General features: G+C 37.7%; 1 protein-coding gene across 2 annotated transcripts in view; it reads right to left on the bottom strand.

The window, feature by feature from the left end:
* Positions 1–12,607, bottom strand: part of VWA8 (von Willebrand factor A domain containing 8) — a 211,062-nt gene that overhangs the window by 59,337 nt on the left and 139,118 nt on the right. For both annotated transcript variants that reach the window (XM_009275642.1, XM_009275641.1), the window contains exons 30-35: positions 8,920–9,036; positions 8,380–8,444; positions 8,155–8,280; positions 7,415–7,524; positions 5,203–5,357; positions 3,244–3,445 (exon numbers count right to left, since the gene is read on the bottom strand). In XM_009275642.1, the coding sequence (XP_009273917.1) occupies positions 3,244–3,445; positions 5,203–5,357; positions 7,415–7,524; positions 8,155–8,280; positions 8,380–8,444; positions 8,920–9,036 (775 nt within the window). The remainder of the gene's footprint in view (positions 1–3,243; positions 3,446–5,202; positions 5,358–7,414; positions 7,525–8,154; positions 8,281–8,379; positions 8,445–8,919; positions 9,037–12,607) is intronic.

Below are 12,607 nucleotides of genomic sequence, written 5' to 3'. Positions count from 1 at the left end.
ATTATTAATATACTATTTAATACATATTTATTATATTTATATGTCTATATACTTTCCATGAGTTTGTCCAGTTGTCCTTTGGATCCATGTTTCAGCATTCACAACATCCTTTGGGAAGCAGTTTCACAGCTTGGTTCCCTGCTCTGTGAAGAACCACCTCTTTTTGTTTGTTTTGATGAAGTTCCTACTAGCTTCATTAGCTGCCCCCTAACTCTGGTACCAACTGTAAAATTGCTTTTTCCACATCTCCATGCCAAACATGTTCTTGTAGAACTCCACCATATATCCCTTTCCTGATCTTGTCTCCACGTGCAGGAGATTTGGCCAATGTAATCTTGCTCATCCTTGTTGCCCTTTTCTGAACTTATCCCGGTTCAGTCTTCTCCCACCTTGAAATGTAAACTACAAGGTGTTAAGGACACATGGATTTACACAACAGCACAAAGACGTTATCTGTTTTTCCTCTGTTTCTTCCCTAGTAATTCTTAACATTTTATTTGCTTTTTTTGACTGCTACTGAGTTTTGAACTGATATTTTAATGAAACTATCTATCATAACACCAAAAGAATGCTCCTTAGATGTACTGATCAGCCCCATCATTTTAGATCTAGAATTAGGACTCTTTCTTTCTTCCTTCATGTACATTATATTTATCTATACTGAATTTCACATGCCATTTCTATTGCAATCAGCATTGTAGTCCTTCTGTAATCCCCCATGGTGAATCCCTTCTACCGTGAATAATAACCAGTATCATCAGCAAACACTGTCACCTCACTGTTCATTCATTTTTCCATTTTTTCATGACCATGCTGAGTAGCACAGGTCTCTGTAGGACTCCACTCATAGCTCCTCCTCCACTAGAAAAACTGACCATTAAGTGATAAATGGAAATGTCTGAAGTCCTGAAAAAGGCTATGGAATAGAAAACCTAGAGTCTTGCTCAGGTCCAATTTAATTGTATCACTAAGGTCCTATTAAACGTGATTCAGTTAAGGTCAATTTTGGTAATTCATAAATTAAAATGTCATTTAGAAAAGAAAAATCAATGATAATGATCTTCAAGAAGGCCTTAAGTCTTTCAGCTTAAATGGCCATAAAGTACTGTACAAACTATACCTCATAAAATTTTCTACAAATTTAAAGCTATCAATCACTATTCATGAATATATTTCACCATAGTTGAGGAAAAAAAAAGTTAGTATCCTGTTCAGCTATAACAACAGATATAAATTAAATTGCTCAGTCAGACAGAAGCCAATTCTCAGACAGATAAGTTGCTCAGGTCACTGGTATCCAGGATTCATGAAGAATGTCCCCTGGTTTTTAATTATACTAATCTAGCATTATAAAGTGTTATATACCACAGCAACTTAAGAGACTTCTAGAAATAACTGTCAAGATCTCAATTTTAGGTATCATTTGGAAGCACTGTATCCCTCCCTCACTCCCAAATTAATAAACTAATTTTAACAAAAGCTCAGAAGATTTACCATCCAGGATTCATGAAGAATGTCCCCTGGTTTTTAATTATACTAATCTAGCATTATAAAGTGTTATATACCACAGCAACTTAAGAGACTTCTAGAAATAACTGTCAAGATCTCAATTTTAGGTATCATTTGGAAGCACTGTATCCCTCCCTCACTCCCAAATTAATAAACTAATTTTAACAAAAGCTCAGAAGATTTACCTTCTGAATTTTTATACCATCCACTTCAGAGTCAGATTTTTTTTTTTTTTACCGTGAAGGCCTAAAAAAAATGACCCAGTCTGGCCCTTTAGCAGTTTATAAAGTATGAGAGGATTACAGCCTGAAGTAGTATAATTAGTTCCAAGATCATCATGCTAACTCTAACTATGTTTTAAAGTTTAATCTTTTTAAAAGCTAATCTCTTCTTTACAAATGCAGTTAACTTCAGTTTTTTACTCTTGACTTTTCTTCTTTAGTCAAATAAATGTTTTATCCTTTTAGTAATAAATAAAAGGATTTCTCTACACAGGGAAGTTAATCTGCATTAAATGAGGACAGACATTAGACAATTTATTTTGTAAAAGGGAGTTAATTTGGAATAAAGCATTTATTCTGGGACAGAGAGTTCACATACAGAACAAATCAGGAATAGCTTCTTGTGATGATGAATTCCAAAAACCTGCCATTCTACCATGTACAAATATTTTGGAGGTTTTCCCTTTTGATAGTGACCTTTCCTTGGAGATTTCCAGAGGTAATTAATGCAAAACTCACAAATGCTGTTATTTAGCACTAATTGGTATATTTTCAGTTATTGGCTGAAGAAGCTAAAGATACAACGATAACAGAAAGCTTGGCATGGCAGCACAAAAAAGTCTGAAGGTCTATAGTCTATTCCTGCTTTAATAGAGTACAAGTGGAGGATGGTTTTGCTGTATGTGAATGTTGCTCATGCAACATTCTCTTAGACAAGAGAAGAACTAAAAAGCCTGGGTCTCTTCAGTCTGGAGAGAAGGCAGATGTGACTGAAGTTTACAAAGTCATGAAGGTGATAGTTAAGGTGAATGCAGAACTGTTATGCACCCAACCCTGCAATGCTAGAATGAGGGGCACTTGATAAACCTGGTAGGAGATCAGTTGATCACAGAGAGTAGTGAACTTGTGAGCTTGCTGTGGAGACACACAAGTTCAGAGAGGGACCAGACAAACTTGTGGGCAACACGTCCATAAAAGGAGATTTCAAGATTGAGGCAGGGATGTCCGCTGCAACATCCCTAGCAAAACAACTGCAAATGTTGAGGAAGTATGAAGGGAAAGACACAGAAGTGGCCAGGCTCACATGCATTCCTGAAATAACCTCTCCTATTGGCCCTGCTGGAGACAGAATACTGACCTAGATGGACAACAGGTTTGTCTTATCACTGCATGTCTGTGTGGCACTGAGCAGAGGTTGGAATTACTGGTGAAGGCCGATTGCTGAACTGGAATGATCATGTTCCTGTAGCTGGTTCCCTGTGCGGACAGGGGGAGATCCCATCTACTGGGATATTCACAGTTTAGGTAGCCTGTTAATTCCTCAGAAGTATAATTCAGCACGTTAATGAGATCCAAATAATTTTAAAAATGAGTGCAACTACCCTCATTCCTCCTCAAATGCTTGCTTTGTGATTCTTTAAAAACATTTTGGAAAAATTGATGAGTGATTGCAGTTTATAAAACAAAAACAAGTGTGTACAGTTGTTGCAGCACAAGTATATGAACCTCTTACCTTTTGGGTAAATGTCTTTCAAAGGCACATCTCCAGGTGCTAAAATTCTGACTATTTGATTAGAAGCCAATAAAGTTACACAATTGGTTTGTTTTGCAGCTCCTGTTTTCCTCCGGGCTCCGTAATAAAATGGATCAGAAGGAGAAGCACGTTTGCCACTCAGAGAGGAGTTTCTTTTCCAGCTATACACTTCACTAGGAGACTGCAAGAGAGAAGGAGTCTACTGAACAAAACGTTACTCTTATTGAGCCTAAGAACAAACGTTTCTTGGTAAGTTCCACTTCTTATCTAATTTCAAATCAAATGTGGCTACTGTGGTTACCTCTCATGTCACCACATGACAAGGAAAAGACCTGGATTATTTTGTCATTAAAAACTCCTATAGGAGTGAAAAACAACAGACCACCTACACAAGTTTTAGGAATTGAGACTCTTTGAAGATCTGAAGTTGAATCAACAATTTTTTTCATGTTGAATCAGGAACAGAAAGCATTGAAATAACCTAATCTGGAATCAAACTATGTAACAAACTGTTACCATAATCTAAGTTTCCACTAATGTAGATAAATGCAAACAGATATTTCAGTAGTGAATTCAAAGCTAGGCATTAAGGCTGGGATTTGGCTCCAGGTTCAGAGACATAAATGTAGGTGTCCACATGTGAGCCAGGTGCTTCATCTCCCACTATAGTCAGTAGAGCCTACAGAATAAATCATCTCATCTTGAAGAAGGCCTTTACATTTGGTCAGCTGAGCATTGCTACTATGAGTAAGAGCTTAGATGCCTTGTTCATACTAAACACCTACACTATTAACACTAAACACTGCATCTGAAGTTTTTTCCCACCACCCTCACATTCACCTTTAGCACTCCCTCTTTGACATTCACATGGACATTTAAAACGGTATATAAGGAAAGACAGGGCCTCAGTCTAAAACAGGGAGTGCAAAATGCTTCATCACCAGTGTTGGTATTGAAGTATGTAGCATCTTTAGTACTCCCTCCTCTAGACTACCTCCCTTTTCCAGCAATAAACTCACATCTATTATAAATAATATGAAAAGCTAGTATAATCAGTCTGGTAATAAAAATCCAAATCAAGTAAAACTCAAAAGCTAATTGCAAAGACAGGGAATGTCTTATTGACAAAAACATATTTTTGAATCATTTTGGATTTCAGAGTATTTTCTTCAGTCATTTGGCTTTCCCAAAATTCATGTCTGTTAACAGTGAAATTTTCTAATTTGTCCCAATTTATTAAGCAAACATGACATAGAATTATTTATTCCATAAGCACCACCCTTTTTACGTATCAATAGGTAGTAAATATAAATAAATCCAAAGAATTAAACATACTGCTTTTATTTTCCCTGTGTTTACCTCCACTCCTTGCAACAGCCTTAGTCATTACACTGTTAAGTTTCACTTTCCTTTCTGGTCCTTTTCTAATTGCATCACAGGAATGAGCACAATTACATGCAGTATTTACACTTAACTACATTATTAAATAGTGAAGGGGCCGTACAGTTTTGTTACCATTTTCTGTATCTTTTTTCTTTTTCTTAAATCTAGTCTTGCTAGCTGCTGCATACTGAGCAAGTAGTTCATGCTGAACAGCCCAAAATGGTACTGATATCCTTTTCCTCAGTGGTTATATTTAATCAAAACATCTATAAAAAGACATGATTTAGAAAATATTCCTTTACCCAGTACTATTCAGAACTTACCTACAATGAATTTTGTCTGTGCTAGACATTATGTTGTCCAATTTCTTATTATTTCAAAGTCCACTGAAATCCCTCTAGATTAGACTACCCTACCAAATGGTGTACACTACATGGATTTGTCATTTACTGTCATTCCCTTCTTTTTCCATATCATTTGGTAAACAGGTACTTAACTGGTTACAGAACAAATGAGATCATATTACTTCATTGTATAATAATGCTGAGTATTTACCAAGAGGTCTGGGAAACCAATAACAATAGTAGCATAATTATGTTCATCTGAGAAAATCCTGTTGGGGGAGCTGATCTTTTGTCCCACAGCTGCACTGAGGTTTTCTGAAGATAGCTGGTCACTTGAAACTGCATGTGGCACACACAGTTCTGACACTAAACAGGGAAATTAAACAAAATGAAAGTCATTAAATCCAGATGTGCAATAGGAAACAATATTAACTGTAAGAGTGCTGAGCACTGATCATTGCTATTGCTTTGAGCATAAAATTACTAAAAAGCAGAAGATTTGATTATACTATACTGTAACACAGAAAAGAAGTCAGGAAATAATGTTATTTTTGTAAAGTTAAGTACTTAAAATCAGGAAATACTAGCTTTGTAGTTGCTTATATCACTTAATTTTGCCCTCTACTGTGCAAATGAGGCAGGAAGCCTATGGAATAGAACAGCATGCGATCTCAGTGAAGATTGTTATTATGCAAATGCACAAAAAGGCAAAATGTAGGTTTGCACAGGTTAAGTGTCAATGTGACATTTCTTGGTAGCTGTCTTGCTGTCTTGGCAATTTAAATAATGTTATTTGTAACACATTTCTGGTAAATAAAGGTCTAGTTTTCTTTTTAAGCTAAGGAAAACTAAATTTTATTCTGTGCAACTGCAACAGCCCTTTACCTTGCCTCAAATTATCAACACAGTCAGAACCTGCTATCTTTAGTTCTGCAGCATACACTGTTTCCACTTCAATGGGCAGACTATCTCGTTTACCTGGCAGCGGGAGAAAATCTTTCCTCCCTCAAAGGATGAATGGGCTACTGGCTTGGGTCAGTGGCAAACCCACACTGGTCTACCTTTTCTTAGTTCTCCTGCCACAGGTTCTGCCTCAAAGAATGAGAACAGGCTGAAGATGTTACATTCGGGGTTTGCTGGATGATTTGGAAAAAAGGTGGAGAGGGGATATGATAACTTTTTAGATCGGAAGAGAAGAAATAAGATAACAAAGGATAAAAATAGCACAAAAAGCATGCAGCAATAAACTGTGCACAAATACTTTGAGACTGGAAATTATAATAACATTTCTACCCATCTGAGGAATGATACTCTATAATGGTTTCTAAATGAGGTAGTAAGAGGAAGGAAACTACTGTGCTCTGATGGAGCTTGATAAGTTGATAGAGTAAACTGTACAAGAGATAAAAAGGATCCTACATATTTAAGCTGTGGTTAGTCTCTTTGGTATCCAATTTATTACTGTTTGTGTAAAATAAGCTGTATTTGTTATTTGTCAATAGCATTTGCTTGTATCATGTTTACACTGTATTAATCTCATTCTTCATACTTATGCTAGCCACAAGGACTGGGACAAAACTTTTTCCCTCTTTAACAGATATAAAGTGGTTTCTCTAGGTTTTTTTCCTCTGTCTCTCTGAGACACACTGGAGATAGGCCAAAGCCTATAAACTGTTAGGTGGGATGCACATGTACTTCCAGTGTTATTAAACCAGGTAGACTAAAGATTTTGTGCACCGTGATCGAATGCTTAGGGTTGAAAATGTCACCAGATCTGAAGATAGGCAGATCTTACCAGGCAGAATGATGACCACTGGAGATTTCTGCCTTCTTCTGTAGCTAAGACATGCCTCAATGCCTAGCACCGTCTGGGAATTTTACTCAACAAATACCCCCTTCTAACACAAGTGTGATGGCCTCAATGGCCTCCTGCACACTATCTGCAGAACTTTAGAAACTGTGACTTCTGTTCTGTTTTAACAGCAGGTCTTTTGTATTTTTGTAAGTGTTGGGAAATGTCTTCTTGCTCATGAGTGTGTGTAACAGACCTGCAACAGCATACAGACTGGATTCATCAACATATTTGGTTCCTTCTATTCCTATGTTCTAATTCCTGCCTAGTCATCTTTTTTCCTTTTCCATTCTGTATGCTTGTACGTTTCCTGAAAATCCATGACTAAGGGTCTTAAATGCTACAATGAAACAAAGACGTTTTATTCAAACAACCTGAAGTTTGAGCATGGAATTTGCCATGCTTTGTAAAAAGTTATTATTAACCAAACATGATAAGGGGAGGACAAAAAGAGAATCAGAGAGAAGGTTACCCAGACCTTTAAAGTAAAAGAGCCTTGTTTGTGCAGCTGCAAACACAGAAATGATTAAAAAAAAAAAAAAAAAGAACAAGCCAAGCTTGCATTCAATACCCGTTGTTAAGCCAAATCCCATGTCAGCTGGCTCTTCACTCAATGCATACAGCTGGCAAACATCACTGTCTTCAGCTTCCACATGGGCACGCTTGGTTAAAAGAAATTTCCTGTAAAGGATACAGATTTATAATAATTCCTGATTAAGCTTGTAACTCTAAACAAGGACTTTTATCTTCTGAAATAGTGAAAACATTCTACATTTATACAAACAAGGTTGTCAACACCTTTTGCTAAAACTAAATATGATTTACCAAACAACTGTGAGATAGTAAAGGGTAAGCCAGCAAGTGGCAGATTTGTCCTCTGGTAACTATTTACACACTTTTATTTGCTGTGCATTTATAAAAATAAGACAGCAGAGTAATATTTCTTTCACGTGACCATGAAAGTAAAGCAAGCAGGCACTAACTCTGGACGACATGGCTCTATTTCCAAAGCTAAGTCCACCAACATTCTCATTTCTAAAGATCAATACCACCTCAGTAAAAACAGTATTAACATGCAAACAATCAAAGCTAGTCTAGATTTTCAGAGGCATGAACTTATGCAGGCATATCCTGTCCATTTTCTACTCTAAAAGCTTACCTGCACTTTCACCAGAGCAAATCTGCATCTTAAACACCAACTGTTTAAGTCTAGCCAGTCTCACAAACTGAAAAAACCAGGCGTGAAACTCCTGAACATAAACAAGACACAAACAAGAAAGAATGCCATCAAGAAAACTAGGCTTAACTAACTGATTTGTTTCATTTTCCACCAAGAGCCACCGGTCTTCAGCCACCAGGAAGACAGATTTCAGATTGATCGGAAGCGAGATGGTATGAGTTTGACCCTCTAATACATCCAGTACAATAAGGCGGTTTCTGTAAAATTAGAAGCCAAGAAAAGAATAGTCAGATAGGGATGTACACGAGGAGATCTGTTGTAAATCAATATAATACAAGGATATAATTTACTCTCACCCTGCTTCTTTGTAGAACACCAGCCAGTTTTTGTGTGAAAACTCTCGGCACATTTTGTAGTTGCTCTGTATACATACATCACACAGCAATTAGTGTTTGTTAGATTTGTCCCAGGGAGTTTCCCTGTCTCCCCTGAAAGTGTACTACATTTTTCCTTTATTTAGAATAATCCATGGCATTAATTACCTCTCAAAATGCTATCTAGCCTGCCTTGTCCCAAGTCATATAATTACATCATAATTGAGTTCATTATTTTGGACATAATTCCTTGTAATGTTCCGTTATTCCCAGTTCTAGCTCCAAAGAGGGATATTTTAAAGATACATATCCTCAGACAATACAACTTATTTGTATTTTTCTTATCACTATTCCATAACAATGCTATTTTATTTGTAAGGCATTTAAACATACATAAGAGTAAACAATTAAGTGCTTGGGCCGTGAAAACAGAAAGATAAACGATCCTGGGGCAGTTTTTCCAATATTGAGCTTTGATTTAAAAAAAGCCTTAGTATGATAGAGGCAGGTGCTATTCCTCACCATCTCTTCCTTGCTGCTCCACCAAGATGTTCTCTTAGGAGACTCTTGAGCATCTGGTAAGAGCAAAAGTCGGCGAAGGGCACCGTTGTTTGTATCCAGCAACAACACAACGTTGCTCTGTAAATGAAAAGCAGATCCATGTACGTCTCAAGCCCATTTAAGAGACTACAACAAATCTATCTGAAGCACAATTCTAACAACTTAGGAAATTTTGAAAAGATGATCTAGATTTTGTTGGAAAACGTAGGCTGAATCTTCTTGGTTCATTTCAAAGCTCACGGAGAAATTTAATTGTAGAGGTTAAGTACACACAAAAAGGGCTGGAATGATATTCCAATTTTTCCATAATGTTTTATCTATACATCTCACATTCACTTCTGCATAAGCTCTAGGAACTAGACTAGTATGGCTCACATGTCCAAGCTGTAGTCAGCTACAAGTGAGAGACATGCCAGTTTTGTTCTGTCAAGTCACTAAAATATTTCATTTCAGTTTTTATGTTTTCTTAGCAATCCTCTAAAGTATCCATTACTTAAGTTACACTGAAGGTGAAAAACTGGTGCGAGAAGAAATGGCTTAGTACTTTCTCTCCAAGTTCATACTGCTGATACTGTGGAGCCTACTAAATATCCCAGTGTGTGACAATCCTTCTGTGACCTGCACGCTCAGACAGCCTACAGTGTCAGAGGTAGGACAACTGTTGGAGGACAGCAGGGTGACTCAAGAGGATGGAGATCAGAAGCAGACAGGATACTGAACAGAGCGGTGCAAGTGTCCTCCACATATCACATGTGAAAATATGGTATGCTAAATTTTGAACTTCCTCAGATTTCTCAGTTTGTTACTCGATGCCCCAGGTTCCACGCATGTTGTCAAATGATGGGGGCATTTTAAACATTTCTTTTTACAAAGTACTATAGCTGCTCCTAATGTGTTTAACTAAGAATTCAAGAGAACATTCAGGGCCAACCTTAACCACATCAAAAGAAATTTAAAAGGTACAAAAGAACAAGTTAATTAAGACTTGGGTTGAATTTTTTGTTTGCCATTCAAGGAAACGTTAGGTTCTGCAAGGACATTAGGTTCTGCAAGAACTTATTAAAAGTAAACTGTCTACGTACATCATCTGCAATAACGCACGACAGACGTTAAGGGAGTAAAACATAAATTCCCACAAATTCTCCTAAATAAGACAAATACAAACAATCTGAGTCACAGTGGTTTTGTTCTTTTTGGGTACACTTCATACTTTCACTAGGACTATTTGGGAGAATTAACTTTATTTAATAATGACAGTCATTTGAAGCTAAATATGGTAAAGCATTTAAAATATTACCATGTTATTTGGAGCATTTGGGAATTTCAGCTAGAGTTCAATACTTCTAAAAAAAGAAGCTTGCTTATGTATTACAAACCAAAATTACAGAAATGTGGTTCAGGAAAAAAAAATAGGGCATTTGCTTTGGATTTTGGTTTTCTGCCATATTTTATTTACACAATTCTGCAACAGCACTACTGTACCGAAGCAATGCATTAGCCTTCCATGTGAGATAAAGAACACATACAAATCAATTACATTCTTCCACTTAGCATTAAATTTATGAGAGCAGTTGGTAATATAAAAAGCCTCTCTACTCCACCCCTTTTGATGTTAATGGTTTCCTTCTGTGCTAAGTGACTGATGTATATTCTGTCTGTGTTTAAGAATAGATTTTTGCGTCACTTGCAAACACATCCAAGAGCAGCTTTGGCAACTCTTCAAGTGGGCTGGGAAAAGACGTTGGTGTGCAATTCCGCTGTGTTTGTTCTTGACTGGGAGAAAAGTAACCTTTGGGTGACCTCCCGACCCTGATGTCTGGAATTCCAAACTCTGGACAGATGCAATAACCAGTCTTGTGAAGTGGTGTGCCTTTATTTTTAGTTACTGCAAAGTTTCCCTTTCCTTACTGCTGTTTTTATTTTAGCCAGCATTCTCCTCTTAAAAGTCCTTAAACCAAACAGGGCTGTGATTTCACTTTGCTGGTATGGGAAGTTGTTCCTTATGGTCTCACAGACAGAGAGGAAGGCTAGGGGAGGGAATACACTCCAATTTCAGAGTGGGACAGTACAAATAATTCAGTTTAACCCTCTTGTATTCTTCTCCCCATACTCACTCTCGGTTTCGCTCTCTTCTGCCCTTTGATGTTCACATCCCGAGCAAGCAAGCTCGCAAACACAGACTCTTCTTAGCTGTCAGCTTCAGATGAGGCTGATTCTTAGCTTGGCAGGGTAACCCCTCTGTAACTCTCCTTGCCTCCTGTCCCACAAGCACTTTTTCTGTTACTGCCACTCAAGGACCCCTTGAGTGATACACACGTAACAATCCTGATGCTGTAAATATTGGGCACAGATCCAGACATATCATATTGTTCATTAGGTTCAAGTGAAAAAAGTCTGTGCAAGAATTTATGGTTTGGGGCTTAAACCTGCATGCCTTTAGAGGTAGGGAAATGTATGCAAGTAGATTACTGGTGTTCTAATTAATGCAAGTGGTGTCTTTCAGATGATTTGGGAGACTTGATTGTACTAGAGATTTCAGTGAACTGAGAACAGCAAGTAGAGATGTAAGCTTTGTGCTTATAGAAAAGGAAAGTCTTCACCTTTTCTATAGAAGGTGCACACCTTTCTATATAAGCACACCTTTCCTTTTCTGTAAGATGTGCTTATAGAAAAGCAAAGTCTTATAAAAAGAAGAGAATTTAATAATGTCAACTACTTTTTGAAGAAAATAAACCCTTCCTCCTGAAAACATACATCAGAATATTATGGGGACTAGAGGTTTCAGGCGTTACTACTAGTATGTTGCAGGTACTTCCATACGCAGGTCCCCACTTGTATTTCAGGCTAGATCACAAACCGTTAAAAAAAGTCTTCTTTTAAAGGATGTTTGCCATCTTCTACATGTAGCGAGCGAGGTGGATCTCTGTGTCAGCTTCTGTGCCACAGACTCCCTTGCTCCCTTGCTATCTGAAAGCTTTTACAAAGAGCTCCAGCAGCACGAGGGACAGGGAAAAGCACTTCCCTCCCTCCCTACCCCACTTCCTGACCGAGAAAGACAAAAGCAGAGTTAAAGGATGCTGGCAGGACACTGCCTGGGCAAAGCTTGTTGTGCTCCCTGAGGTAGACTGTAGATTATTCTGTCCATCCACTTGTAGCCTTTCAACAGAGCAAAGTGCTTGTAAGAAAAAACGGAAGCGCGCAGTTAATTTATATGCAAATCAATTCTCCGTGTGCATTTTCCTCCTATAATCCCATATAAAATGATGCATAAAGTTATCAAAATTCTTTTCAGTCTGTATTTGCTCTCCTTCTGAGCGGTAAAAGCAAGAGGCGCAGAAAGAAAAAGAAAACTGAAATAGGTGGGCACGAAGCTTTACAGGATATAGGGGTACGCCCTGACGTACTCGTGGGGAGGACAAGGCAGAGGCATTGAAAAGATGAATGCAATTCCCATCTTATGAGGAAATGACTTGAGATTTCTGAAGAGTCTTTTCAAAGTCTATCAGCTTCATAGAATCATAGAATCATAGAATCATTGAGGTTGGAAAAGACCTCTAAGATCATCGAGTCCAACCATCGACCCAACACCACCATGACCACTAAACCATGTCCCTAAGCGCCTCATCTATATGTCTTTTAAATACCTCCA

The sequence above is a fragment of the Aptenodytes forsteri genome, unplaced genomic scaffold (genome assembly GCF_000699145.1).
Source record: "Aptenodytes forsteri isolate BGI_AS27 unplaced genomic scaffold, ASM69914v1 Scaffold172, whole genome shotgun sequence".
NCBI classification, from domain to species: Eukaryota; Metazoa; Chordata; class Aves; order Sphenisciformes; family Spheniscidae; genus Aptenodytes; species Aptenodytes forsteri.
This window is presented reverse-complemented; position numbering and strand designations above follow the sequence as displayed.